This window comes from Aquila chrysaetos, chromosome 9, assembly GCF_900496995.4.
Source record: "Aquila chrysaetos chrysaetos chromosome 9, bAquChr1.4, whole genome shotgun sequence".
In the NCBI taxonomy this organism is placed as follows: Eukaryota; Metazoa; Chordata; class Aves; order Accipitriformes; family Accipitridae; genus Aquila; species Aquila chrysaetos.
This window is the reverse complement of record NC_044012.1, coordinates 28,298,199-28,325,584: the sequence shown is the minus strand read 5'-3', so window position 1 is coordinate 28,325,584 and position 27,386 is coordinate 28,298,199. Positions and strand designations below refer to the sequence as shown.

The window sequence follows — 27,386 nt, the reverse complement described above, 5'->3', positions numbered from 1 at the left end:
CATTTCCTTCTAGAGCTGGCAGAGTTCTGTGTTGTGGGTCTGAATGTTACACTTTAGGCCATGATAGTAGCACATAAACACATAAAGTTAATGGGGGTCGGTGGGTGGTGGTGGTGTACAGCGATCGGGGTGAAGGTTCTGGAGATATGACAATCTGGAAAAAAGGAATGAGGCGAGCAGGTGTTGCTCATCAGCAAAAGAAAATAGGTGGCAGTTACTAGGATGACCTCTCCTACCTGGCCATAGCTCTCTCCCTTGCTGTTTACCAGAAACAACACTGCAGGTCCTCAGGGTAACATCTTGCTAAGCCCTCAGCCATTCCAGAAGAGGAAAGCTACAAAGGAAGCCTCTACCCATGGAGGATTTGGGAGGCCAAGAGCAGAAGGAACCAGAAGATGCTGCAGTGTGAAGCTACAGGCTATCTCAGCACTGAAAGCAACATGCAGCTCTGGTGCTTCTTTTCATACCTTGGGGAGAATTTGGAAGTGAGCAGACTAATTCCTGTCTCAACTAAAATGTCTTTCTGTCTCACTAGCTGGCCATCAGAGTTTTAGATTAAGGAGATGGGAAGTCTGGTTGTGTGTTCAGAAGGTGGAAGATGATGCTGCCTTTAGTTCCAGAAAGTTTGTAACTCGACTTAAAAGCTAGCTTCTACATCAGGGGCAGTTGAGATCTGAGAAGCAACAATGTATTGGTGCATAGTATGAATTTTTCCAGTACTCTTGGCTATACTGGGAGCCTGTACTGCAGCCAGACAACTGGGTACTCATACCATCAACCTGTGAGGTTACACAGCTGGCACTGGTATGCATACTGAAAAGTTAAGAGTAGAAAGGAGGATTTCTATGTATAAGAAATTACGACATCAGCGATGGTCATAATAGCAACCTAACTTGTTTGTACTTTTGCGGTACACTCCTCTGTCTCAATTCTACTACACTACTTTGTTTTGTGTTAACTGGGTTATAGCAAGTCTTGTCTGGTTTAATAAAAAAACCCAAGCTGGTGTAGATTGAAATCTTATTTGAGGTGCCTCACTTAATCATATATCTACTCTCTGGTAAGATCAGTTCTGAAGGAGTCTTTCTGTGACATGCTGTTTGCGATAGCCAAGTTAGTACCATTTGTGGGGAAGTAAGAGACAATCTCTGGAGCATGAGTCAGTTGCCTGAGCAGGCATCATTTCTTGGAAAAGCTATTTCACATTATTAATGGATGTGAATTTTATGCAGAAATGGAGAGCAGCTTTATTTTATACTGAATTTAGGTGTTTTGCTGTTTTGTGTGCAACACTTCTCATTGCATTTAAACCCTTTTTTCCTAACTTGCTGAATATTTGAGGACTCTCCTTTGGGAAAAACTGAGCCTGTTTCAATACTTACTGTCAAAAAGAATGACTCTGCCATCCCCACCGCAAGGCTGAGTATGGTCTCCAAAGCAAACACTGTTGCATTCTGTACTGGCTGCCTCCCCGTATCTCCAGTAGTCAGGATTATTTCCACAGAAACAAGCATAACCTGATTCCATGCCTGCAAACTTTGACAACAAAGATGCATAAGGAAGGGAGGGATAATATATAAAGGAGTAACAGCGAGAGGGTGTATGAGCAAGAAAGCTGGCAGCAGAATATGTGTGTTTTGGAGAAGAATGATTAGTCAGAGGTCAGAGGTCCCACCACAAACTGTTTTTGTTTAAGCTGTCAGGATGCTACTTAAGATTAGCAAGAAAGATGGAACGGAGGAGGGCAATTAGGGCACCCTATCACTCATAACTGCAGTAAGCAAGCATACTTTCTCCTGGCATCCTGGCATTATTAATTGGTTTGCTCAGATTGCTCTGGATGCAGAGAGAGGGCTAGGTTCCCTGGAGTGGGAGTGAGACCTTAGACCACCTAAAAGTAAAAAAAAGAAGGGGGGGGGGGGGAGGAGAAATATAACAGAGAGCTCTAGGTATATTGCCATCTTTTGTCTCTGAAAACATTTTGTAAATGTATGTCAAAGAAATCACCTTAAATTGTTGACTTCGGCAGGAACTGATGCATGTTTGGATAGTAAGTTTATTGGAGGTCTCGCTGGTGCCAGTCAAAGGTGGCTCTCCATGGTCCTTGTAACACCCTAGATTCCCTGGCACTGGCAAGAACAACAGACAACAGTCATTCCAAAGGTGTGCCTGGAAACACCCAAGACACAGACCACTTTATGCACTACCTGGTTATTAAGCAGGTCTCTATATGTTCTTGTCTTGATTTCACAGTATAGGAAATGTTACTCTATGCTAGATCCTTGTCATATTTTCCAAACATGCCCAGAGATAAATGACAGGTGGTGAAACAGCATCATATCTTCTTAGCAATATACCTGCAATACTCTGTAGTTGGTTTCTGTAATCTGCAGTAATATAGACAAGATAAATACCTGGTTCATTTCTCCTGATAGAGTCAATTAAAAAAAAAAGGCATTAAGTGGGGTCAGAGGTTTTGTGGGTTTTTTTGACTATGATCATGCATAAGCTAACAATGTAAATTAAACAACGTGATTTCTGGCTGATCTTCAAAACAATGATGTTCTGGAAGTTTTCTAAACAGGGTATTTGAAGAAGGGAAACTAAACTGTTTTAGGATGGAGTTTGGCAAGTTTTATGGGAGGGACTATATACTTATATAGGGGAATTTCCTAATATTTAAAACTTGAATTCTGATACGAATTCAAAGTGTCGTATTTTATAGTATGTACAGCGCAATATTACTTTTTTAAAGAACCATCTATTTATACTGTATTAATACAATGTTTCAAGGCTCCTTGTTCACTATGGGAGGTCAGAAAGAGTTTTCCCCCTTCAGTGCATAATTTGTCCTCTGTTTTTGTTTTGGTTTGGTTTTGCACTTTTCATCAAAGTACTGGAATTTAGCCATGACTAGTAGAGAGAGGATGTGGGGTACAATATAGTGCTGTGCTATTGGCATAAAATTATCCCTTGCTTAGTTGTCGTATCTGCTCACATACTTGGAATTAAATTTATTACCAGCTCTGTAGTCAGATAATTTTTATCCCTGTGCCAGATTGACAAGGATTATTTTTTGTCCACCTAACCTCCACAGCTCTGTATAATGTGATGCGGTCAGAGAACTGTATGAGAATTTTACTTACTCAGTCATTTGTTATTTCAGTACCCAGTAAACTCTGAACTCTCTCTTGCTAACATCTTGTGGCACAGCACTGTTTCAGGTTTTTGACTTACCAATAGGTTTTTTGGGGGGGGAAATGCTGGGTTTGGGGTTTTGCAGCCTCTGATGCCTGATAGCATGTGGATTAACTGTTTTGGGGCTCCTTTTGGGGCTCCTTTTGAACTAGACATCTCTTGTGCAGGGGGCCCTTTTCTCTACCAGATAATCTGTGTGTTAGTAAACTGCTTCTATATTATTCTATGTATATTCCTATAAATACAATAGGAATGCAATGATGCTTTTTGTACTGAGCAGTCTTGTACAGTAGTCCTGAAAGTATCTCTTCACTGGATTCTGCAAGGCCCATTTCTGGGATTTCTTATACATGTCCATGTGCAGCAGCCATTGAAATAATGCCTTGAATTCAGAACTTCTATTTTTCTAATTCTAACAAAGATGGTCTCATCCCTATTCCTTTGGAATATTATATACTGAGCTTGTAAACTGATGTCAGCTTACCGTTAAAATCATCCTGACATCTGGAACAGTTAACAGGTCTGTCTGAGAACTTACTCCCAGACTTAGGCTATGTTGCCTATGGCAGCTTCCTTATTTTGAGGAAGAGGGTTAGCGTACCTATTAGTGACCAGCAAATATACTGGCATGTATATGATTATACTCTCAAGGAGGATGATTCTAGCATTATAAAGAAGAACTAATGAAGTTGGGAAGAAAATTCAAGTATGTATATTTTTTTAATAATTAGATAATGTTGCTTGAAATATTGTTCATAAAATAATTTTGTTTTCTAAGAATGATACAATTTCAATTATAAATGCTTGCATGAAGTTATGGCTTTGATATGTCCTGCAGCAACATGCATGTAAGTACTGAGACTTCAAGTTACAGCCTGATTTAACATACCTTTGGAAATCCCCATTTGCAGCCCCACCCCAGCTGAGTACAGCTGGGCAGATAACTCTTGGCGAGCTGAGTTTTTTGTACAGTGCATGATTTCACTGCCCTGAAAAAGCTTCCTAGTTAACTAACCTAGCTCATTTTCCTAGGACACCTGGGATTTCCTAAAAACACTTTTTTTTTTTTTTTTTTAAAGTAGCTGTATTAGTGACATCTTTCAATCTTGTCTCTAGAGGATCAGTACTTCAGTATGTTCCATGCTAAGAAACCAGACTGAGCAATTTGAAAACTTCTTACATTTTGCAACTAAACCAAGCATAGCATTTGGGTATATCCTAAAGCTAGTTAGTCTCTTCGGTGTCCCAGCAGTATTTTAACTCCTCGTTATCTATCTAGCAAACAAAATTAGTGTCATTTGATTGGGAATAAACAGAAGCATCAATCTAGCCCAACAGTGAACAGTAATTTCCATGCCAGTGCCCAGCTCTTCAAATTACTTTGGTATCAAATCAACAAACTACATGAGCCCAAGGATATATGCTCAGCTACAAGCACTTTAGTAGTCCCACAACAAATATATGGTTAAATGCTCTTCTGAACTGGGACAACACACACACAAAAAAATTACTCCTGTACATGCATATATGATTTTGATATGCCAGTTCTTCCCATGGCTACTGATGGGCTGGTCCTAAACCTAAGACACCACTGAGTTGCTACTGAAGGGTAATCAGAGTACATAGTATAAGCATAATAGTAGAAGGGCGATGTTTGTAATCTGAGTTGGAGAAGATCTAACTGGCAAACACTGCTTTTATATCAGATCCACAGTGATCACAAATTACTGCTTTTTCAACAATATTTTTAGTATATTAGAATAATATGCTCCTCATTCGCACTATATTAAACTGAATCAGGATGTGTGCATAGGGAGCCACTCAACAGAAAGCTAAAACAAGACAGTGTACATTTATGTATGTGGAGCAGCTCTGCAGAAAAGGCCCTGGAGGTCCTGATAGACAGGGAGCTGAACATGAGCCAGGAGTGTGCTGGGCAGCAAAGGCAGCCAACAGGCCTGTATTAGATTGTTCCTCTACTCAGCACTTGTTAGGACCACATCAAGACTACTATGTCCAGTTTTGGGCCCACCAGTGCAAGAAAGACATTGACTGACTGGAGCGAGTTTGGCAGAGAGCCACGATGCTCAGAGGAGATGCAGCTTCTGAGAAGAGGCTGAGGGATTTGAGCTTGTTCAGCCTGCAGAAGAGAAGGCCTCAAGGGTACTCCCTAGCAGCTTTGCAACACCGACATGGAGGCTGTCACAATGATGGAGCCAGGGTCTTCACAGTGATGCATTTTGGACAAGAGGTAAGGAGCTTAAGTTGAAACATGAGATGTTCAGACTGGATGTAAGGAAAATCTTTTCACCATGCTGGCAGTCAAGCACAGGAACAAGGGCCCAGAGAGGGAGCGCACTCTGTGTCCCTGGAGGCTGTCATGGCCTGACTGGATAAACTTGGTCTAATCTGACAAACTGAGTAACTTGGTCTGACCTCAGAGCTGGCCCTGCTTTGAGCAGGAGACTGGACTAGATGACAGCCTTCCAACCTAGGGTACCCTACAACCCTATGTGTATGTATAAAACTATATATATATATGTATGTACATATATATATAAAGCAATGAAGAATCAAAAATATTTCTAGATAGGTAGTGACTGTTTAGTTACTCTGACCTTTAAAAATTCCCAACATATTCTTTTGCCTTAATTTGCTCTTAATGTTTAGCCTACTAAAGAAGCTTGGCAAAAATGAGGTAGTCGATATTCTGTGATTACTGTTCATGCTGATCAGTGATGTCTTACTGTTACATTGTCTTCACCCATTTGTATCTATTTGTTCTCTTGTACTTAAAAGGCTATCTCTTTTGTGCAAGCACGCTATTTTTCTTTTAAGCAGCATCTGACATAATGAGGTCCTGGCAAACACCAGAGCTTCTGCATATTACATGTTAAGGTACATATATTAAAACATGGAATTCATCCTTTTGAGCTCAAACCCATGTTCCAGCTATGCTCACCTAGCTGTCCTTCAAAAGCCTCCTAGCTTTTTGCAATGGTAGTATGCAGCAGTATATTTCAGTCAAATTTATTACATGACATACGTGCACACAGGAAATATGATTTCAGTAATGAAATCTGTTTATGGTAAGAGACTCAAGCGGGCCATAAATATGGAGATGCAATTAAGTGGAACAGTAAGACTTTCTTTTACCTTTGGGGAGCGTAAGTTGTTACTTCTTTTGAATTTCAACCTAACCTCATTAACAAAGAGACCAATGTGAGAGACTGAAAGAGTTAATGTCTCAAACATTGTGGTGGGGCAAGTTCTGCTTAAAGACAAACCCTGCACAGCAAGGAACCAAGGTGAAAAGCCCATCAGCTCAGACATCAGCAACAGGAGGGGGAGGGCGTGCTGGAGGGTGCGCAGCTCCCTGTTCTGATAAAGCTGTTCTGATACAAAGATCAAACAATGGCAGTGTCTGCCAGGGAAGGAGAAGTTACTCCACAAATGACCCCCAAACCCAAAGGCTCACAAACTGTTCATTAACCTGACGAGTTTGGGTGCCCGCCCAAAGGAGGGGCAAGGATGATAAAAGGACACCAACTGAAGCCCCGGGTGCGCAAGCCCACAGAGACTGGACCCCACAGCTGACTGGACACCTCGGCTGACTGAACCAACGCTGGACCCAGGACTGGTGAAATCTTTCTCTCTTCCTTTTTCTCTCTCTGTCTTCTTCTCTCTTTCCTTTTCCTTTTTCACAATCCCTACACCTCATCCGTTTCAAGATATAAACTGTTGACCAAGTCTGAGACTAAGAGTGGATCCAGCTGCCCCTAGACCCTTCTCTGAGGAGGAGTCTGGAAAGCAAGGGGGTCTGCTCTGAACCTCGTGACTCAACGGGAGGGCTCTCTTCATTCCCTGAATCAATGTATATGGTTACACAGTTTACAGAAGTAGTCTTATGCCAATTCCTGTTGTGAGAAACCCTGCCACCTACTACCAGACCTCCCCAGTTCAGTTTGCTTCTGTCATGAATAAAATCTTTAACTGATCATTTGGTGTCATTTCACCTTAATTTAGCCCGAGGGAATTTCAAATTAAACATGACTCCCTGGTCTGTCCAGTCTGGGTCGTGACAACCAAAAAAGTCAGGAATAGCTGCAACATTGCAAACAAACCATCTAAAGCATTCAGTTCTGAATTCTCCATGTGAGATGCACATGTTCTTTCAGGACTCCGTGCTGCCTTCTTGCCTTTTATTTTGTTTATGCCCATTCCAGTCTGCTTAGCAGACAAGCCATTAAGAAGAGGAGAGGAAGAAAAGGAAAGACTAAGCTCCTACTGGGGTAACTACCACTGTCTTCTGTGATTATGCCCATCCAGCCTCATCTAACATTGCTAAATTCTGTATAGCATGTCTGCAGAATGCCAGAACACATTTCTGAATGAAACAGTGTTAAATATAAATATTAGTGAATGAGACACATGATTTAATCATGTGAAATCATCACTGTAATAAAAAATTCTTAACTGTAGATTCTTAATTATTGTTACAGTGAATCATTGCATGCAAATCTCTCTAGGCAATCAAGATGCTTCATGTTGTTGGCATTGTAGTGGTATTATGTGGGTATAGTTTATAGGTAAATTATGCTCCAGATACTCGCCTTTTTGAGTAGTAAATATAATTATGGAAAAGAAGCTTATATAAAACAATTTTTTTACTTCTTTAAAAATTTCAAATAGGATTTCTTTACACAATTTTTTCCTGTTCCATCTCAAAACTCAGTTTTGTATTATGCACTTCACAAGTTGGTTTTGATGCTCCTATGATTTAGCATCATGCTTACTGAAAACAGAAAATCTGGTAAAGAATAAAAGTTATTTTATACTTACACAGTTTCATAAACCATGAGGTTTGTATTAAGACTTGGATGGGCTTGCAATGTACAGTTTGTTCTAAATTGCTGCAATTCCTTTTCCTGGTATCCAGTTTCAGTGCAATGCTTGAAGCAGCTGCTACTGGTCAAAAGGACATTTTGCAAATATAAGTCTGGATTATCTGTGCAAGTAAGTGTCCAAGTTTAAATACTCTGCTCCCCACCACAGAGAAAATGAGTGAGGCTGGTTTTAAAAGAATCCTTTGTGTAGAACAAATGGAGTGGAGAGAATTTGCCGTTCAGCTTTTTTACTGGTGCCATATCCAGAGAATTTGTTAACATCTGTGGTCTTTAAAGAAAATGCAAATTCTTTCATTGTAGACCAAGATAAATTTCTTAATTAGGAGGGTCATGTTTCCTAAATAAGACCTGGTATATTAGAAAAATGAGTAAGATGTCCTCTGAACAATGAGTATCAGACCGTTGAATGATTTTGTGTTATTTAAATTAGACTCCTTTATCTGTATCTAAGTCTAGGTAAAAGTCACCTGACTTAAGGTCACACTTATGTATTTGCCTAGGCTGAAGATGTGAATCACTCACTCACATTGATAAAGAAAGAAAACTGTGGACAAAGTAAAGAATCACTTTAGAACAATTTTTCTTTGTTTGGTTTTGTTTTCTTAACCTCAAGTGAGAAATGTATTTCTTCTAATCAAAAGTATGCCTATGTAAGGACAACTGCTCTGATGCTTAACAGTATGCACATAAGTTATCCCTTAGAAATAAGAGAGTACTTGCACAGAAGTTAGGAAAGCAAGTAAAGGCATTAATGATTAGACTTAATAAAATATGTAGTTATGGTTGCTTGTTAACAAGCAAAACTGGAATATCTTTTTAATATTTAGGCATATTTTAAAGAATGTGATTTTTAGGAGTTTATCCTGCAGCATTCAGGAATGAAAATTTTGGAACACATTGACATGAATCATGACAAAACCTCCACATTTTGGACAAGGTAAATAATATATAATACATTAAAAATATTTAATACTGGAAGGAAGCTTCAGGTGAATAGCTTGTGAATTATATGTTAAAAAAAAATCGAACAAAGTCCAGTTTGTGGTTTCACAGCAATGCTAAGTATATGCACCTGCAAGGATAGAATTCTAGCCCAGAGCTCCCATATACCAAACAAATAGCCATGTTTTCTCTATGTCCTCTCATACTGTCTTTATTTCTTCCAAGCAATTCTGTGCATGATGTGTTATACACATTGAACTATTGCCATCCATGTTACAAGCTAATTGCAAATGATGGACACATATGTACCTTGTAAAAAAAGTAATTAATAATTTCCTATTCATTTTTGTCCTCTAGATTTTAATAAATAAATTACATATTTCTATGGATTCAAAAAACTAGCAGTACTTCATAAGTTTTTAGTGATTCTCTGTCTGGTATTATTTGTAAATAATATAATCTGGTAATTCTGAGATGAGATGAGAAGGATAGCAATGGAGGAATGATTCAGTAAGCTTGTCATTAACTCTAGAGACCTGTTTAAAATACTGCTTAGTCTGCAAATGAAAATAAGCTGATTTGCCTTATCCTAGTTTCTGTTTGAAAGTCACTACCCATTGTTGTATAACTGCCAATCCCTGTTCAACAGAGATGCAGGCCTAAAAAACTGCATGGTGCTCTTACTTCGGCAGGATGGAATGTCACAGTATTTCCAATATATTCCATCCTCATGCTCTGCAATGTAGCACCAGGGGCTGACATCTCCATCAGGGTTCCTGAAAGAGAAAAATAGAGAGAGTGAGTGAAAAGTCATCAAATATTTTCAAAAACCACATGAAAATAAATCTTATTAAGCTTAAGTGTCATCATTATTTTTGCTCTAATACCTATTGAATATTTAACCTGTTGGATTTGTATACCAAGAAAAATGCCAAAGTGGCCAGGAAGTTCAGATAACTTTGGTTATTACAGTACACAGCAAGCATAAATTGCTAGTAATGTCTAAAACATAACTTCTTTTTTCTTTAAGTCTAAAAGGTACAGAGGTCCTTCTGGACAGTACTGACAGAGAGGAAGATTTTCAGCCACATATCCTGCATACAGGTTCTTTAGATTCCTGAACTTAATTTTTGCCTTGGTACAAAATAGTCCAGACTCCAACTTTCTGTATGTATGATGACAAAAACATTTATCCGATAAAGTCTTCTGGGAAAGACTGAGGTCTTTTCTTCCCCTTCAGTAAAGCTGAATAAATCTGTTCAAGGGATCTGATATATTGATAGATGCGATAATTCCTTATGTGTCCATGATTATTCTTTGCTGTTGTGTAGCATTATTTACAAATGCATACCTAATTAGTCATTAGGTTATTTAAAGTTTTTTCTATGTACACTTTGAAAAACTATTCACATTGGTAAGAAAATAAACTGTTATTTTGGACAGTCAGGTTGAACTATGACCTTTACTTATAACTAGGGCCAACTGCAATCTTTTTATCATGTACTTTGACATGAATTCTAATAATGACACTCCCCTACACTGAAGTGTCAGTTCAGTTGCACATTGTCATTGGGGCATATTAACAACTCTTTGTGGGAGAACTCTTGGGGATGGTTTTTGGTCAAATAACAGAATGCTGAAGACAACTGGTGAGTTGAGTTCAATTTAGCTGACTAAAATGCTGCTAGTTAGGCTTTCAAACAGGCTAGTAAAAGTAGTGGATGAGGAAAGCCTAAGACTGGTGTGCTAGGAATTTAGGTGTAAAGACAGTGGCTAAAGAAAGTAGAAGACTCAAATCAAGGAAATCTTGTACTCGAAATAACACAATTTTCCTTGTTTTCACAGTTACAGGAAATTTTGGGTTTACACCTGCATGACACAAATCAGGTATCTCTACTTGAATCATGGTAATGGCACTCCAGACATGAATGCCTTAAAATGCAAAGAAATTGCAGACAAATGTGATTAAGGTCTTTAGAAATCTTTGCCTTGAACCTCAAAAGTGCATACAGTTAGAAAACAATTGAGTGTCATTCAAAATCTCCAAAAACTTCAGTCTGCATAATTTTGTTACGGCTGAAATGAGGTTTAGTGGAACATTATGAGGCATTCCCATCTTAACAGGGCATCTTGCAGTAAACAAAATATTCCAAGTAAGGACCACCCATGGAGAGATAACATGCTTCTGATTAATGCTTTAAGTGTAAAATTGGATTATTCAAATGCTGTCCCTAAAATTTACCCTCAAAGTAATGTATTATGCCTTAAAAAAGACTTGTGAGATATGTGTTGCCTCAGAGAATGGAAGATCAACTTGCCCATAGTCACCAAGCAAATGAATGGCAGAGAAGGAGCTAAAACAGCAGTATCTTCACTCACAAGGCCTCAACAAGATTTGCATGCTAAAGATATGCTCTGACATTCTTAAAACAGTGACTTTCCAAGCTTTTTTTCAACTGAATGTGAAGTTAAAAAGCATCCATTTGTTAGGATCATCATTTCATACACCATTGAGAATATTCCTGGGCCAAGTGATATAGCATAAGGAAGGAAATGGCTAGCCTTCCAGTCAAACTCCATCTCAAAGAGGATAATCTAACACCTAGCAGATTGAGATTAAAAAGCCGTATTTGGTAATCAAGTAATTTCTCAGGATTACATACCAGATTATGGGCTTCTTGCTCCTTGTAACACTTACCAAATTCTCATTTGCTAAGTAAAGCGAGACTCTAGTAAGGATGACTTGAATACCTGGATAAACATTCAGTTAGTTATGCACATTTTTGCATAGCTTGTACATGTTTTGCTTTGTATTAACCTAAGTATTAGCCAGAGATGACTACCAAAAGTAAGACCCTGTAGATACAGTCTACTTAGGATATTGCCACACAGCAACAATCAAAACTACGTTCTTGATTCTGCTATTTGTATCAGAGATAATTCAGTGGCCACTAGCTTTTTTATAGCTCCATATTAGTATGCATAATGAGAGACACAGCTCTCTACAAGTCATGAAAATTGTTACACATTTGGTGGTGTTGGGCTGAGGGAGGCTGTGAAGTTGGTGTGAAATGGTTTTGATGGGAAGACAGTCCTTCCACTGTTCACATGCCAATCTGATACTAGACAGCTTGATGGGTTTATTTGGTTTCCAGGCCATTTTCTAAAGAGAATGCTCAACTTCTATGGAGTTTTTCTGGTAGGTGGTGTATTTTTCTTTGCTCCTGTAAGATGCTGAACTGATTCAAAAGAGAGTCAATTCAGAACTTGGCATTCTCCTTCTACAGCTGAAAACAGTCCCCTGGTGCAACACATTGAACAGTGTTATTTTGAAGCACTGCTGCAGCCACTGGAAAACATCCCGAGTAAGTCTTTTTCTTTCCTTCACCCTGTTCTTCACCCTGTTCTTCAATGAGAAATATCCTCCTGAGTCATCAAATACTCCGGAAATGCCACTGACTCCTTTCAATGTGCTCATCTGTCTGCTTCATGTCACAAGACCTCTTTTGTGTGCTTTCTTACTTACTCTCCATTAACTGGCTGTCTCTGTGTGTCATATTTTCTTGAACGACCGTTTCTGATTAAGTATGGAAAAGTTCTTGGATCAAGAACCAGGAGCCTATGTTCGTGACATAGCAGTTGTGCTGAACTCCTGCATATTAATTTTGCCTCATTTACCCTGATTTATATTGCTTACAGTGAAATGATTTCAACATGAAGGTGGCAAGAGTATAAGCTCTACCCTAGAAAGTCTATAACCTGTTAAGTAAAAGCATCTTCCAGGAGAATTGAGGTGTGGTTTGAACCTCCTCACAAAGGAGACATTAGAGCTTTTCTTGCTGTCCCCGTGGTAACTCAATTCTTAATCTCTTGGTTTAAACATCTTTGTCCCCATTACCCAGTGAGTAAGAGACACCACTCAACGTTATATGCATCCTAGATGAGCTGATGATTATCACTGTTCAAGGAATGTATCTACCAGGTTATTCCCTACCTATTTCCATAGCAAGTATAGACGGGCATAAAAACTTAGCTGGTCAGTCCTACAAAGGCAAAAGTGCATGTAACTTCCAGATGCACAACATCAAGCAGTTAAATGTTGCAAGCTGAAAAGAGCCTGCAGAGCCTAAACATCCCTGAACTTAGGTTCTTATGTGGCTCCTAAATTCTGAAGTTCTTATTTAAGTTTTGTTCAAGTTCTATCCATAGATATGGAGGTCTTCTCTAGAAGGCAAGGAAATGAAAGAGGATCTGCCATGGTTTAAGCTGGTATAGTAACCACTGACAGCAGAGCTTCTGAATTCCAATGACAACTCTTAAGTAACTGAACAGCTTATGCTATGCTTACTGAGAATTTTTAGTGACTACATTAACTTTCATTAGCACAAACCTCGGAAACATAGTATATAACAGAACCAGGCTTGTGGGTGAGGATAAAAACCATAATGTTCCAGAGACTCCTACAGTCATTCACTACTGCTTCTGTACTTCTGACTTGGATCAATTTTTTTATCTCCACCTTTTCATTTAAGTAATCTCTAGTCTTTCTCTGTCAGGCCAAATTACAGATTGGATATATGATATGGACTTCAGGTGAGAGCTGGGTTGAAAAAGTTATTCTACTAATGGTGCTTGTAGATCCAGGGTACTGATTTCAGGATAAAACAAAACCTGTCAGATATCCATGGTTCTGACATTCTTCAGTGTATGACAGGAAGTTTCCTAATTTTGTATCAACTGTTTAAAGTAACACTGGGCATATAGGCAATGTTAGTAGCAATGAGATATTGCTTACCTGCAGTAGTTATGCTCTCCAAGCCCTCCCTCCCCATTGGGATATTTCAAAGTATTATAAGGATGCTCAAAGGTCTCATTCCAAAAAAGACAAGGTTTCCCTGCATATTGAGAGGTCTGGTTCTGAGTGCCACGATAGTCAGCCCCATTTGCTGTATAACATTCTGGGAAGAAATGGAAATGGAAAAAGAGAAAGAATGTATGTAGATTTAGTGTTTGGTTGTTCTTCCCTCACCCTCCACCCCATCCCCAAGAGACCATGTTTCCTTTCACTAACATGTTTCCTGCATTGTTTAGGGAACTAAAGATGTTGTATGGGATTTAAGTTTCCTCTCAGAGTCAAGCATCTATGGAAGACATTATGATTTCATTACTTTGCCAAACAATGTATAAGACAGTTAGGTGTGAAGAGCGGTTAATAAAATTAACATGCATTTTCTGAATAAGCATACTACATTTTTTACTGTTTTCCCCATGTTTTTACTCATTAGGATGAGTAAAACATCTGTAACTTGTTCATTTTCCAAAAATTAAATTAGATGATGTTATCAGTCTGCCACTTACAGCATACTACCCAAAATCTCATGCCAGTTTAACTAAAGTTGTGAATATCTGTACTTTATGAAGTGAAAGATTTTGTAGGCATGGATCTTGCAAAATTTACATCCCTATTTAGAAAAATTCCTAGGCATTTTTTTCTCTGGCCTGAATTGTCTTAGAAAGGGACCTCGTTTGGTAGAGTATAATCATAATACTGTGATTTGCTACTAAAGCATTTATGCTTTCAGATTAAAATTTACAGGTCAATATTCTTCTGACTTGCTCATATTTTCTCCCATTTATGTTTGTTTTCCTAGTTTCCTAATACTCAGCAAGTTAGAAATCAAAGCAGAGAATGATTTCTTTAGTCATTAAATACACTATCCCCTTCTCAGCTGAACTACAAATCTCATGCTGCCTGGCTTTGCTGTGTCATATTAATGACATCTTCTGAGCAAATAAATATTCAAACACATGAACAATTTTACCTTTACTAAAAATGCAAATGATTTGTGATTAAATTATGCACTGTGAGGGTGACAGAAATGCAAATGATTTGTGATTAAATTATGCACTGTGAGGGTGACAGAGCATGGGAACAGTTCACCCACAGATGTTGTGGAATCTCCGTCCTTGGAGATATTCAAAAGCCATCTGGACATGGTCCTGGGCAACTTGCTTTAGGTGACCATGCTTGAGCAGAGGGGTTGAACAAGGTGACCTCCAGAGGTCACTTCCAACCTCAACTTCTCTGTGATTCTGTGACCATCTTCCAGAAATAGTCATTATAATAGTGTACCATAAATAAGTCTATCCTGTTTATGATTAATACTTGGTAACATTTATCATCCATGCATTATTTAAAAATAATATTCAAATACAACAGTCCATGACAGAATTAAAACTGCTGCATTACACTGCTGTAAACATTGCTTTGTACCGAGTAGCATTACAGGGGAAAGTCACAAATGCTTCACTGCAGGCTGCGCAACCTTCTGTTTTATCCGATAGTATTCTCTGTAGAAACCATGTAACAGCTGCAGATACGTTCTACTGCCCTGAGGGAAAGGGAGAGTGCTCTGAAGTGGAGTCTGCTGATCTCAGGTGTCCCTCATGAGATGTACCTTACAAAGCAAGGCTAGAAAGACCTGTGTGGCTGCAGTTGGAAGAGGAGAAAAAACCAAAAACCACCCCCCAGCTTAATCCTGATATTAACAGTACACCTTTTTTGTATTTAGAAATAATGTAGGACAAGGGAAACTGTTATTAAAACCATGCCTTTGAAATGAGTTTAGTCTGGGCCCACAAATATCAGAATGGTGCAATTATAACAATTATTTCACAGTTTTATTACACAGCAGATGAAAGCTGATGTTTTTGTGCCTTCACTGCTCATCTTCATGCCTAGGCAAGTTAGGGTTTCTATTAAATGGAATTTTGTTGCTGAAGGCACACAGAAGAGGTGTCTGCACAGCCATCAGTGTATACTGCTATCATCCATGGACAGAAACCTGTCTACTTTAACATAAACAAGCTTCAAGTCAATACTCCTCCTTACTGTAATTTACCTGACTGCCTCAGCCATGCAGGTGAGCCAGATACATTTATTTGAAAATGTAAATCTGAGTTTCCAGTATTCAGGCCACCACAGGTATTTGCATAAACATATGAAAAAAAACCCACTTTAAAGTCACCACAGTGTTGCAACTTTCTTCAATACCTCTCTTGCTTTGCAGTTAATGTAAAAGTTTTGCTATGTCATAGCTGAAAAATATAAGCTGATGAATTTGGCAGAAAAGAGAGGAAAACATAATCAAACTGGATAAACAAAATAACATACAGTATAAAGAAGTAGTTGTAAGAAGTGATAAACACATCCAGAAAAGATGTTTACTTCAGCTTAGTGCTATTACTTTTTTTGCTTCTCACTTCTAAATGAGAAGCAATATGTACTAACATCTACTCAGAAATGCAAGGAATGCTACAATACCTGAATGTAATCTGGCACACAGACTAACTGAAGTTAACATCAGCCCATTTTAGGATCTGCTAAGACTGGCCCATGCTTTAACTTCCAGTAGTGACTGCCGTTCATTTTCATGTCAGCTTTTTTTTTTTAAATAGATTTTCTTCAGACTTCATTGCCCTAGTACTTTAAGGACATTGCACAAAAGGTCAGAGCTTTCTTCATTCCTCTTAGCCGTAGTTTTTTGTTCCCAAGACAATATGCAGCTGTAACAGTGCCTCCTGTGTTCTTCTGCACTACCAAGAGATTTGGGAAAAATGTGCCAGCTGACTTGTAGTGAAGCTCCACTGGCTTTGTTAGCATCTAGATGTGGAAGGGGGAGGCAGTGAGATACCACGTAAAATCATTGATTATCCCAGAAAAAATGGAATGGAAAATTTAAGTTAAGGAAATTAGCAGCTGTTATCAAATTAAATACATACCTTTTTGTGTTACAAGGAATTTGCTAGGAAACTTTCATTTTGTTAAAGATTAATAATAATTTTATCATAGCACTGGAGTGCAATCTTTTCAAGTAAATATTGCCATTTAAAAATCAGGTCCTCAGGCCTACATTCTCTTACCTTGAACAATCAGCTTTGAGATCTGCTGAGATATATTTTGTACAGTTTTATATAAAATTCCTAGTAACATGGATACAGATCTCGGCATATTCAATATCTTGGCAGTAAACAGCTGAATTCTTCTATTTATCACACATAGTGATTTCACCATATTTTGTGGCACAACAGCCAAGACACTACCTTACCAATCTCACTATGAAATTAATATCCCAATGTGTGAAGGTGCAAAGTGAAGGTTTCATCTGCACACAGACCACTGTCCTCTCCATTTCAAATCCATAGGCTGCACTTTAAAGACAAAAGTCCTAAGAGATTCTGGAGAAGAGGAGGCTAGAACCTCCGTTCTTCTTTTCATTTTGCACCACTGGTGCAATAATTCTGTGAAAAGATGAGCTTAAAAAAGGTCACCAGATTTGTCTGCACAAAACTAATTCAGAAGAGGTCATCTAAATAAAAGTCAAACAAGAGTGGACTGAACACTATTGGTAAAACTCTTGGCCTTACTTAAATTACCTGATTTCTCTTTGGTAGATTATGATCATGTAGAAGGGAGGGGAAAAAAAAAACCAAACAAAAACAACCAACAACAACAACCTCTCCTTTACTGTTCTGGCACCCACTGGATCCAACTGCCTTATGTTCCATGTTACTTTAGGCTATGAAGCCCATCGCTTGGAATCTAACTAACAGAACAGTGACTCATGGAAATTAATACCAGTTCTATGAATTTGAGAAGTTGTGGCAGTCTGGTGAAGTTCCCACTGACTGGAAAAGGGGAAACATAACCCCCATTTTTAAAAAGGGAAAAAAAAGGAAGACACGGGCAACTACAGGCCAGTCAGTCTCACCTCTGTGCCCAGCAAGATCATGGAGCAGATCGTCCTCAAAACTAGGATAAGGCACATGGAAAATAAGGAGAAGATTGGTGACAGCCAACACGGCTTCACTAAGGGCAAGTTGTGCCTGACAAATTTGGTGGCCTTCTACAATGGGGTTACAGCATTGGTGGATAAGGAAAGAGCAACTGACGTCATCCACCTGGACTTGAGCAAAGCATTTGACACTGTCCCACATGACATCCTTGTCTCTAAATTGGAGAGACATGGATTTGACGGGTGGACCACTCAGTGGATAAGGAATTGGCTGGATGGTCGCACTCAAAGAGTTGTTGTCAACAGCTCGATGTCCGAGTGGAGACCAGTAATGAGTGGTGTTCCTCAGGGGTCGGTACTGGGAACAGCGCTGTTTAACATCTTTGTCGGCGACATGGACAATGGGATTGAGTGCACCCTCAGCAAGTCTGCCGATGACACCAAGCTGTGTGGTGCGGTCAGTACACTGGAGGGAAGGGATGCCATCCAGAGGGACCTGGACAGGCTAGAAAGGTGGGCCCGTGCAAACCTCATGAAGTTCAACAAGGCCAAATGCAAGGTCCTGCACATGGGTCAAAGCAATCCCAAACATGGATACAGACTGGGTGATGAGTGGATTGAGAGCAGCCCTGCGGAGAAGACTTGGGGGTACTGGTGGATGAAAAACAGACTATGACCTGGCAATGTGTGTTTGCAGCCCAGAAAGCCGATCGCATCCTGGGCTGCATCAAGAGAAGTGTGTCAAGGGAGGTGATTCTCCCCCTCTACTCCTCTCTCGTGAGACCCCACCTGCAGTACTGCATCCAGCTCTGGGGCCCCCAGCATAAGAAGGGCGTGGACCTGAGCAAGCTGGTCCAGAAGAGGGCCACAAAGATGCTCAGGGGACTGGAGCACCTCTCCTATGAAGACAGGCTGAGAGAGTTGGGGTTGTTCAGCCTGGAGAAGAGAAGGCTCCAGGCAGACCTTAGAGCAGCCTTCCAGCACTTAAAGCGGGCCTACAGGAAAGCTGGAGAGGGACTTTTTATAACAGCATGTAGTGATAGGACAAGAGGTAATGGCTTTAAATTGAAAGATGGTATAGATTAGATGGAAGGAAGATGTTCTTCAGTGTGAGGGGTGGTGAGACACTGGAACAGGTTGCCCAGAGAAGTTGTGGATGCCCCATCCCTGGAAGTGTTCAAGGCCAGGTTGGATGGGGCTTTGAGCAACCTGGCCTAGTGGAAGGTGTCCCTGCCCATGGCTGGGGGGTTGCAACTAGATGATCTTTAAGGTCTCTTCCAACCCAAACCATTCTATAATTCCATGAATTTTGGCAAGCCTTATTCGTTATAATAAGTTTTGTAAGACTATGGTATACTATGACAGAACTTGCACTGTATCCAGTCCTCTCCAGGTGGCAAAGACAGCAAGGGAAGAAGCACTTTGTGAAGGCTAAAGCTGACAGCTTCCTAGAAGGCATCAGAGTTCCAATGTGCTTGATAGATTTGTCACGGAGTTTCTGTTCATACACCCAAGGCTGTTTAAACTATCCTGTGAACTATAAACCTCTATTAAATCACTAGGGGTCTAGACAGGACACAGAAAAAGCTGTGACCATTCAAATCTTGAAGTCTCCGACCTCCTCATATTTCTAAGATCTTAGTCAGCTGGGTTTCAGACATAGTCTGAAGTAGAGGCTTGTGTCAAATCCATGATTAAAATCAATTGTCTGTGATGATTTCACTCTATTAACTGCCTAATGACCCCTGCTGCTTCTACTGTTTCATGGGGATGTCCACAAACAGAATTAATCAGAGAGAGAAGCATTGCAGTGGTTCTAGTCATGAAAAGCTGGAAGTTTCCAAAAGGTCCTGTTTGGGATAATGCTTATAAGCCTTAGTGACAAAACAAGGACAGCAGTGTGTTGTCAGGGCTGTTTTGTTTTCAACATATCGGGTGCCACGGTTGACAGAAAATTAACTCTTTTTTTTAAATGAATATGGAGACTAGATAAGTACATATTGAGTGGCAACTGCTAGAAAGAAAAAGCAGAAAATAAGCCTGGGGATGGTTGTCCACTATGAGTGAATGCTCATTGTGTGATACAGGTTCACAATTAGTTTTATTAGAGCCAGATCAACATTTGGAAGATCAAACAGCATCTGTAGTAGAAATTTTTTCCATCTGTCTGAGTTTCTTCTTCGATGTAGTAGGGACCTTACAATGATCATTTATGCCTTTGTTACTTTAGGACTGTATGGCTGCCTGCACTCCACATGGGCGCCACTTTAGGATCATTTGAAAAATTAAGGTAGTGCAGAATATAACAGCCTGACTTTTTTATTGAATGAAGCACTGATGATAAAACACTGACATTTCAGAGTCTGCATTGGTTTCCAATGATTTTCTAAGATGGACTTCCAAATATTGGTTTTAATCTCTGAAGTGCTTAATGGCAAGAGGCCCAGTTACCTGAGGAACTCTCATTTCACACCACTTTACCACAGACAGAAATTATACAACCATTTGAATTTCAACTGCAGTTTTTTCTGTACCAATGAGATGAAAAGCAAAGAAAACAGCTATCTACTTCTCAAAAACTCTTCCTTTTCTGGCTGGCAAGTGGGAAATCTTATAAACCTTCTGAGCATTCTTCAAAGTCTGTATTTTCTCAAAGACATGTATTTAGTGACATTACAAACTGCAGACTGATGGAGGTTTCAGGACAGTTTAAATGACTTCTTAGAGTACTCTTCTAAGTTTGGGGCATGCACGTAGCTTTTGAGGCTGAAAATTCAGAATTACAAACTTGTTACTATTTCACTGAAAAAAAAAGTTACTTGTTTTATTTGTTTGCTTTAAGTTCTGGAAGCTACTTGGAGTGCTGACTAGTGGCCGGAGAGATTAAAGGTTGACAACAATTATCAACCAGAAACTAGCCTACCCAGGCCAGAAATTATCCTACCAGCTACTGCCCAACAAGAAGCAAGGTTTTCCTTTAAAAAACTGCAGATTAATGAAAGGTAAATGAAAGTGGCTGCTATTTAAATTTTGGGTTTCATTACAGTGGTGTGATAGCCAGTATATTAAATGTTCTGTAAGGCTGGAGCAAGAAATAAAGATTCCTTGAATTTACATGCTATAACTGCCTGCTCAGTTCTCCTCTTTCAGAAGAGTCAGAAAAATGCTTAAGCAGAATATAAGGATATGGAACCAAAGGTGCCAGGTCCGATAATAACTAGGTGTCAGTTGTTTGATGCATGTGCTTGTATAGTGTTCTAAGAAGAGTTTTAAGTCATTTCATTCTGCCTAAACTGTCCTCCTAATTCTTGCTAAAGATTGCAATTTAAGCACTCCTCCTTAAATGAAAGCACTGTATCTAGGTGCAGATGGCAACAGTTACAGGCACTAACCAGATGCTGCAGTCTCTAATTTGATTGAAAGGGTATAATTAGACAGCAGAAACACTTCAATGAGAGAGTAATGCACAGAGGAAAGGACAGAAACCACTTAACTGATGCCAAGATACCCCAGCAGTAACAGAGGCAGGGGCCCACAGATGGAAGGGACAGAACACCAAATTACCTTCTTCAGATGAGAACATTTTTGTTCCCCTATGGATGCGAATAGGGATTCTGTTATCATAGGTTGCCACAGTTCTTCATGTGGGAACACTGATTAAAACCAGAAGAAGCTTCAGGAGATCAAAGAGACAAATATGGCTTCTGTGGTCATTATTAAAAATATTTTTAGCAGTGCAATGGTTTTCTTTGAAGATGCAGTTTTATCGATTGACTCAAAGGTTCATTTGCATACTGTCATATAATTGGTCAGAAAAAAATAATCTCATTCAGTATTATGTTATGATGCAAAATAAATGCTTTTGGGAAGTATAAGGCAGTTTTAGACCTACCCAAGTGGAAAATTAGTGTAGTATTTTTACATTTCAATACTTTACTACTCCAATTAATACTAATATAACAAAAGCCTTTACCAAAACTAACAGGCTTGGGTGCCTATACTGTAACAGTAAAAAACACCACAACACAACAGTTGATATGAACTAAAGAAAAAACCTAAGGAAAGAGTGATCTTTGTTTAAAATTGCAATTTTCGAAATTGCTAGAAAATAACTCCCCGTTTGGTAAATCAGCCAGTTTAATTCTGTTGTGATGCTATGAGGGCACTTGGTCAGCTGATCATTTCTCCTTTGCAGTGTAGGGGCACTCCGCATGTAGTTTAAAAATCATCTCTCTCTCGTTCTATGTATCCACACAGACACACAAACACACACACAGAGACAGACACATATAATTTTTTAAGTCCTCAAATGCAATAATTTTTGCTGCTCAGAACTGGAGTCTCATTTAGCATTGGTCTGAACCAGAGAGTAGCCACAGTGAAGACTCACCTGACATTTGATCAAACCTTGACTAAAGCATCTGTCTGTCCTGTAAGAATGTACTTTCCTGGAAAGTACAGACATGTGGAGTTCCATACTTGTGCTCCCCGACAGTGTGTGAGTTGTTACATATGTGAACTTGCTACTCTTGTGAGACTTTGATTACTAACCTTCAATCTAATCACTTTTCATCACTTTTCCTTTATTGTTTTAAAAAAAAAAAAAAAAAAAAAGCTAAATGCTATCTGACTGGCCAGACCATTTCTGGAGTATGTTGGAAGCAGGCAAATTAGGATATGAGCATGAGAGGCAGTTATCATTACTTCTCATGCTTAAAAGTATGTGTTTTGTACCTTTTTTCTTTTTATTCATACAATACAAACATGCTATATTAGACACAGCTTTGCAGCTGCTGGCTGGTCCTCAGCCACAAGATGCAAACATACTTGCTTGTCTTGTGATTCTTTATCACTAGAACTAAGAATGCATGATGTGGCTCCGTAAGAATTTCTGTTCCTTAATACACCCATTTGTTTTCTTTCTTTGTGAAGTTTTAAAACTGTTGTTCCATTGTCAAGCGTGGCAGACTGAATCTCTTCGGAAATTTTACCAGGATAGGCCATAGCCACTGTGTGGATGGAGGGAGTGGTCAATTGCACAACCATTATGGTGTGATATGACAAAGAATGCAAATTTTGCAGCTGGCAGCATGTAATCCCTGCCTCTCTTCTACTTCTTTGGCTACATCCTGCCTAAATCCATTCACATACCTCTGGATTTTGAGATACGCTCTATGCACGTACAAGCATGATAAGCCGAAGTGTCTGACTAACTATTTCATTTTCTATCTGTCTGGTTAGAAATGCTTTTTTGAGTATTTCCATGATGATTGCTTAAGGCATATCAAGTAGAACTGCTTCTCTGAATCAGCAAGATATAGGCAGAAAAGATGACAAGAGATACAAGGTTTGTGAGAGAAGGCTGAAACAGCAGCTCAGGGGAAAGACTCAGCTGGGAAAAAAACCAAGGGCACAGTGACCCAGTATTGCTAAATGGAAAGAAAACAGAGAAAGGAAAAAAAGACTGATCATCATATACATTTCTGATGGGGAAATTAAATGAACACTATAAATACAGAAACTAGAAGTGAGAACTTTTTGCATTGAGTATATAAAATAACTTTTGTTCACTGAAACTAACATTTGCTGAAGGCATTTCCATCTCTTTGGCCTTGTAATACAAACCTCACTAAATTTAGACAGTCCTTTAATGTTAGGCAATCTATTCACCCATCTCTTATTTCTGATTCACTTGAGAAATGTGGTATGACTGAAGTTTGAATGCTGCAAATGTCAGTGTTTGGATTAATAGAAACTGTTAGACATCACACAGCAAAGCAGAAACATTCTGTGAAAAGTAGCACAGTACTATGTGCAAAAAAGATTGTTAACTCACTCTAATTTCTGACAATTCGAGTAATTTTTCATAAGGCAATTCCAGAAGTTAAAGTTTCTCTCCTATCTTAGCAAATGATGGTGTGACACAGTCTGTATTTTGACAGCATTTTACAATAAATTTAAGACATGCATTTGATAAAAAAGGAATAGGCATTAAAAACATACCATATGACAAACTGCCTTACAAAAGAACTATTAATATTTGTCATTTCAGAATTCTGCTAGCTTCAAGTGCAACCTGATCCAGCTGATCCTGTTTTGGTCCTGTGGGATTAAGGGTCAAGAAAAAGATCCTGAGGTATGGTTTGTGCAGATTAGCAACTCTGCAGATTTTGTACATGCCACACAAATTACAGGTCCTTGTTGAAGTGTAGATTTGCACTGTTTCCAGGTTCTTTAGCAGAAGACACATAGGTGGCAGTGCTTTCTAGATCCATTCTCCTTTGCTATCCCTTCACTCAGAGGCATTATATAGTCTCCCCGCCCCCACCCCAGCTGCTTGTGCTCAGGCATCTCTGTCCCCTTCAGTGGCTGCCAGTGCATGCAGTCAGAAGTTGACTAGAGGATGGAAATGCAGGTGTGTAAACAGGTAGAATCCTCTCAATAGGCTATGAACCAAACATTCACACTGGGATATATCCTCCATTTGCTGTCATGCACCCTGCTGTGCGGGACATGGTCACGTATAGAATGTTCTGTCTGCAGTTCTGCTCAGAAATGTTACAAGAATTCTTCAACTTAAGCAAAGGAAGGAGTACCTACTGTGTGTGCTAAACATGTCCTAATGGTACTGGGAACAGACTGTAAGACATGGTCTAGATATATCCCTGTCTAGGCAGCTCTCTACTTGCTTATCTGAAATACTCTCATGTTTTACTCACTTCAGGTAACTTCTGAGAAGTTGTAAAGTTTATCCTGAGTTCTCTTTCTGGTAAAAGGCTTTTTCCCTGAGAAAGTCTATGTAAGTATTTTCCAAATCTAATTAAGTGCATCTACAAAAACTTGTTGAGCAAGTATCTGTTCATGGCAAAAGGAAGTAGAGCAAATTCTACGTTATGAAGAATAACAACGATTAGAATATGCAAAATGTATCCAGGAGGACCATGCATCTAATGGCTGTGACACTGTGATCACCTGGAACAGCCACTTCGGATCTTGCGAAGCAGGGCCAACGTTTATCAGAGGAGAACCGTGGTACTTGACATCGTCAGTAACAACTGAGATAAGGACAAAAGGGTGCAGAGAAATTTTAAGTGAAAAATCAGACTAACAGGTAGCGAAGCTTCAGGCTTCCCAGATTGCTGGCTGAACGACAACCTGAATGGTCAGAGGAATCCGTGCTTGACAGGGAGCTGGGGCAGCACGCTGCAGACAGGCGAGATGGCCACCCTCCAAGCTCTAGCTCCGCGGCCCCGATTCTGCCCTGCTGCTACCGGCTATTTAATTTCCTAGTGAGTAAGTGTACCCACGCCCCACATGCCCCTCTCCCTGCAGATGCCTCTGTTCTGCAAATCTAGCTACCGAACCACTTTGATAGAGAAACGTGCTGCTCTTCCTCCTCTTACCTCATGCTTTCATACAGTTTTCCAAGCTCCCAGCTCAGCGAGCACAGGGAGAACCCTCAAACCCTCACACGCTGCAAACTGCGCACGAAAATACCCCCCGCATGTTTGCAGGAGCAGCTGCGAGCCGTGCACCGACCTGGCGAGCTGGAAGGGACGTCGTCGCGACCTCGAAGAGGTGCTGCCGGGCGGCAGAGCCCTTCCGCGGGAGGCTGCGCGCCGGTTGCAAGTCTGCGGAGCTCGGAGCGAGACTGCCCAGCTCCGTCGCCGCTCAGCCCTGCGAGGAGACCAGGGAGCAGCCCCAAACGCGCCCCCCGCCCGGCTCACTGCGACGCGTCACTCACCGGAGAGAGCGGACTCGCGGCAGCAGCTCAGCGCCAGCCATGAGAAGGCCAGGACGGCGGCGAAGGCGGGGGGCTCCATGAGCAGCGGCCGCCGGGCCGCACCGCGCTCGCAGGCGGCAGCCCCAGGGCTCCGGGGGCAGAGGTGGTCGCGGACGGCCGGGAAGAGCGCAAAGTGCGGGAAGCGGAGGCCCTACAGCATGTGTCCTGTAACTGCGCCCCGGCGAGGTGCCGAGTGGCAGATGAAGGATCCTATTACCAGCCATGTGACAGGAAAGGATAGAGACCAACATCCCAACCTGCTGCAGCGCGGGACCGCAGAACTGCTGCTTTTACGTTTGACACCGGCAGGTTTGGGCTGCGAGTGCTTGCTCCGGGGCCAGCACTGGGGCTCCGCGGAGCCCTCCTCGCAGGCAGGGCCGCCCCGCCGCCAGCGAGGCAGCAGCCCGGCGACTCCCCTCCTCCCCCACCCGGCACACACTCCTCCGCCCCAGCAGCGACCCACGTCTCGCCCTCGTCGCTCCCCTCTGCCCTCTCGCACCCAGTCGCCCGCTGTGGCCGCGGAAGAGGCCGGGCAGGAGCCCGTCAGCCCCGCGGCCTAGCCGTGGGCTCAGCCTGCGGCCAGCCGCTGTCCCGGCCCCGCGCTCGCCCTCCGCCAGGCTGGGGTCCCACGGGGGTTGTCCGCAGCAGATGGGAGAGCGCAGGTGCAGCCCGTCTCTCATCCCTTGAAGCGGGGGGCGGGGGGGAACAGGGAAAGAACGCTACGAACTTCGTACTAGCCCCGTGCAGCTCCCGCCCGCGCACAACCACTCTGCGCGGGCGCGGTGGGGCCGCGGGTGCGCGCCAGAGCGCTGCGCCCGAGCAGCACCGTTCTGAGGGACGCGGTCGCGAGCGGCTCCGCGGGCGCCGTGCGCTGCGATTGAGGGCGTCGTTCCAAAACCGTGAAGAGGCTCCTCCTGCCCAACAGAAGCGACTGGCCGCTGGAGCCGCGTCGGCACGGCCCGCGCACAACGCGCGCTGGGAGAAAGCACCGCGGGCGGAGCCGCTCGGCTGCCTCGCGGCCGGGCTGCCGAGACGCCTCCCTCCCCGCCCCCGCCCCCAGCAGCGCGGGCTGCGTCCCGCCGCGGGGCGGAGCTAGCGGCCGGGCGATCCAGGGGCAGAGACAGCGGCGCGGGGTGTCGCGGGTGCGCGCGGACGCGCACGGACAGACACAGGGGCGCCAACGGAGACACGCGACATTCGCGGACGGACACGGGACGCGCAGGGACAGAAGGACGCGCGCACACATCCAAACACTGGGACACACAGGCGGACGCAAGGACACACACGTACCCCCAGTGACACAAACGTGCAAAGAGCCAAACACAGCAGCAACAGACCGTGGAACCGAAAGAGAAGGAGCAGTGTTGCTTTCTGACACTGGTGAATGCACATGCAGAAAGATAGCTTTTTTTTTTTTTTTTTTTTCCGTCTACATGCAGACAGCAAAGGACCAAAAAAACCCAAAGTCAAGGTGGTACATTATGAAGCTATTGTCTAAACTTTTACAAAGGCTTATTTGCTGACCTTGTGAGATGCTTTAGCAATGGCAGTGCTTCTTTGCTAAAAAACAACCAACCGAAAAAAAACCCACCAACAGCAAAAAAAAAAACCCATACAGAAAGTTACACTTGCTTTGTCAAGAAGAGGAGAGCAAACGTTCTCATTCTTGTAGCACCTTTACCCCTTTGCTATGTAATGGGGTGGCACCTTCAAGCATCTAAAAGGGAGAGCGCAATTTTGCTACTCTGAAAGAGGAAGCAA

At 41.5% G+C, this 27,386-nt stretch overlaps 1 protein-coding gene across 3 annotated transcripts in view; it reads right to left on the bottom strand.

The window, feature by feature from the left end:
- Positions 1 to 26,604, bottom strand: part of KREMEN1 (kringle containing transmembrane protein 1) — a 36,107-nt gene extending 9,503 nt beyond the window's left edge. For 2 of the 3 annotated variants that reach the window (XM_030026019.2, XM_030026021.2), the window contains exons 1-5: positions 25,587 to 26,026; positions 13,843 to 14,005; positions 9,732 to 9,823; positions 2,008 to 2,129; positions 1,383 to 1,536 (exon numbers count right to left, since the gene is read on the bottom strand). In XM_030026019.2, the coding sequence (XP_029881879.1) occupies positions 1,383 to 1,536; positions 2,008 to 2,129; positions 9,732 to 9,823; positions 13,843 to 14,005; positions 25,587 to 25,665 (610 nt within the window). In that variant the 5' untranslated portion in view covers positions 25,666 to 26,026. Of the gene's footprint in view, positions 1 to 1,382; positions 1,537 to 2,007; positions 2,130 to 9,731; positions 9,824 to 13,842; positions 14,006 to 25,586; positions 26,027 to 26,124 lie in introns of those variants that run through there. The other variant, XM_030026020.2, reaches the window with a different exon arrangement.
- Between the last annotated feature and the right edge of the window lie 782 nt (positions 26,605 to 27,386).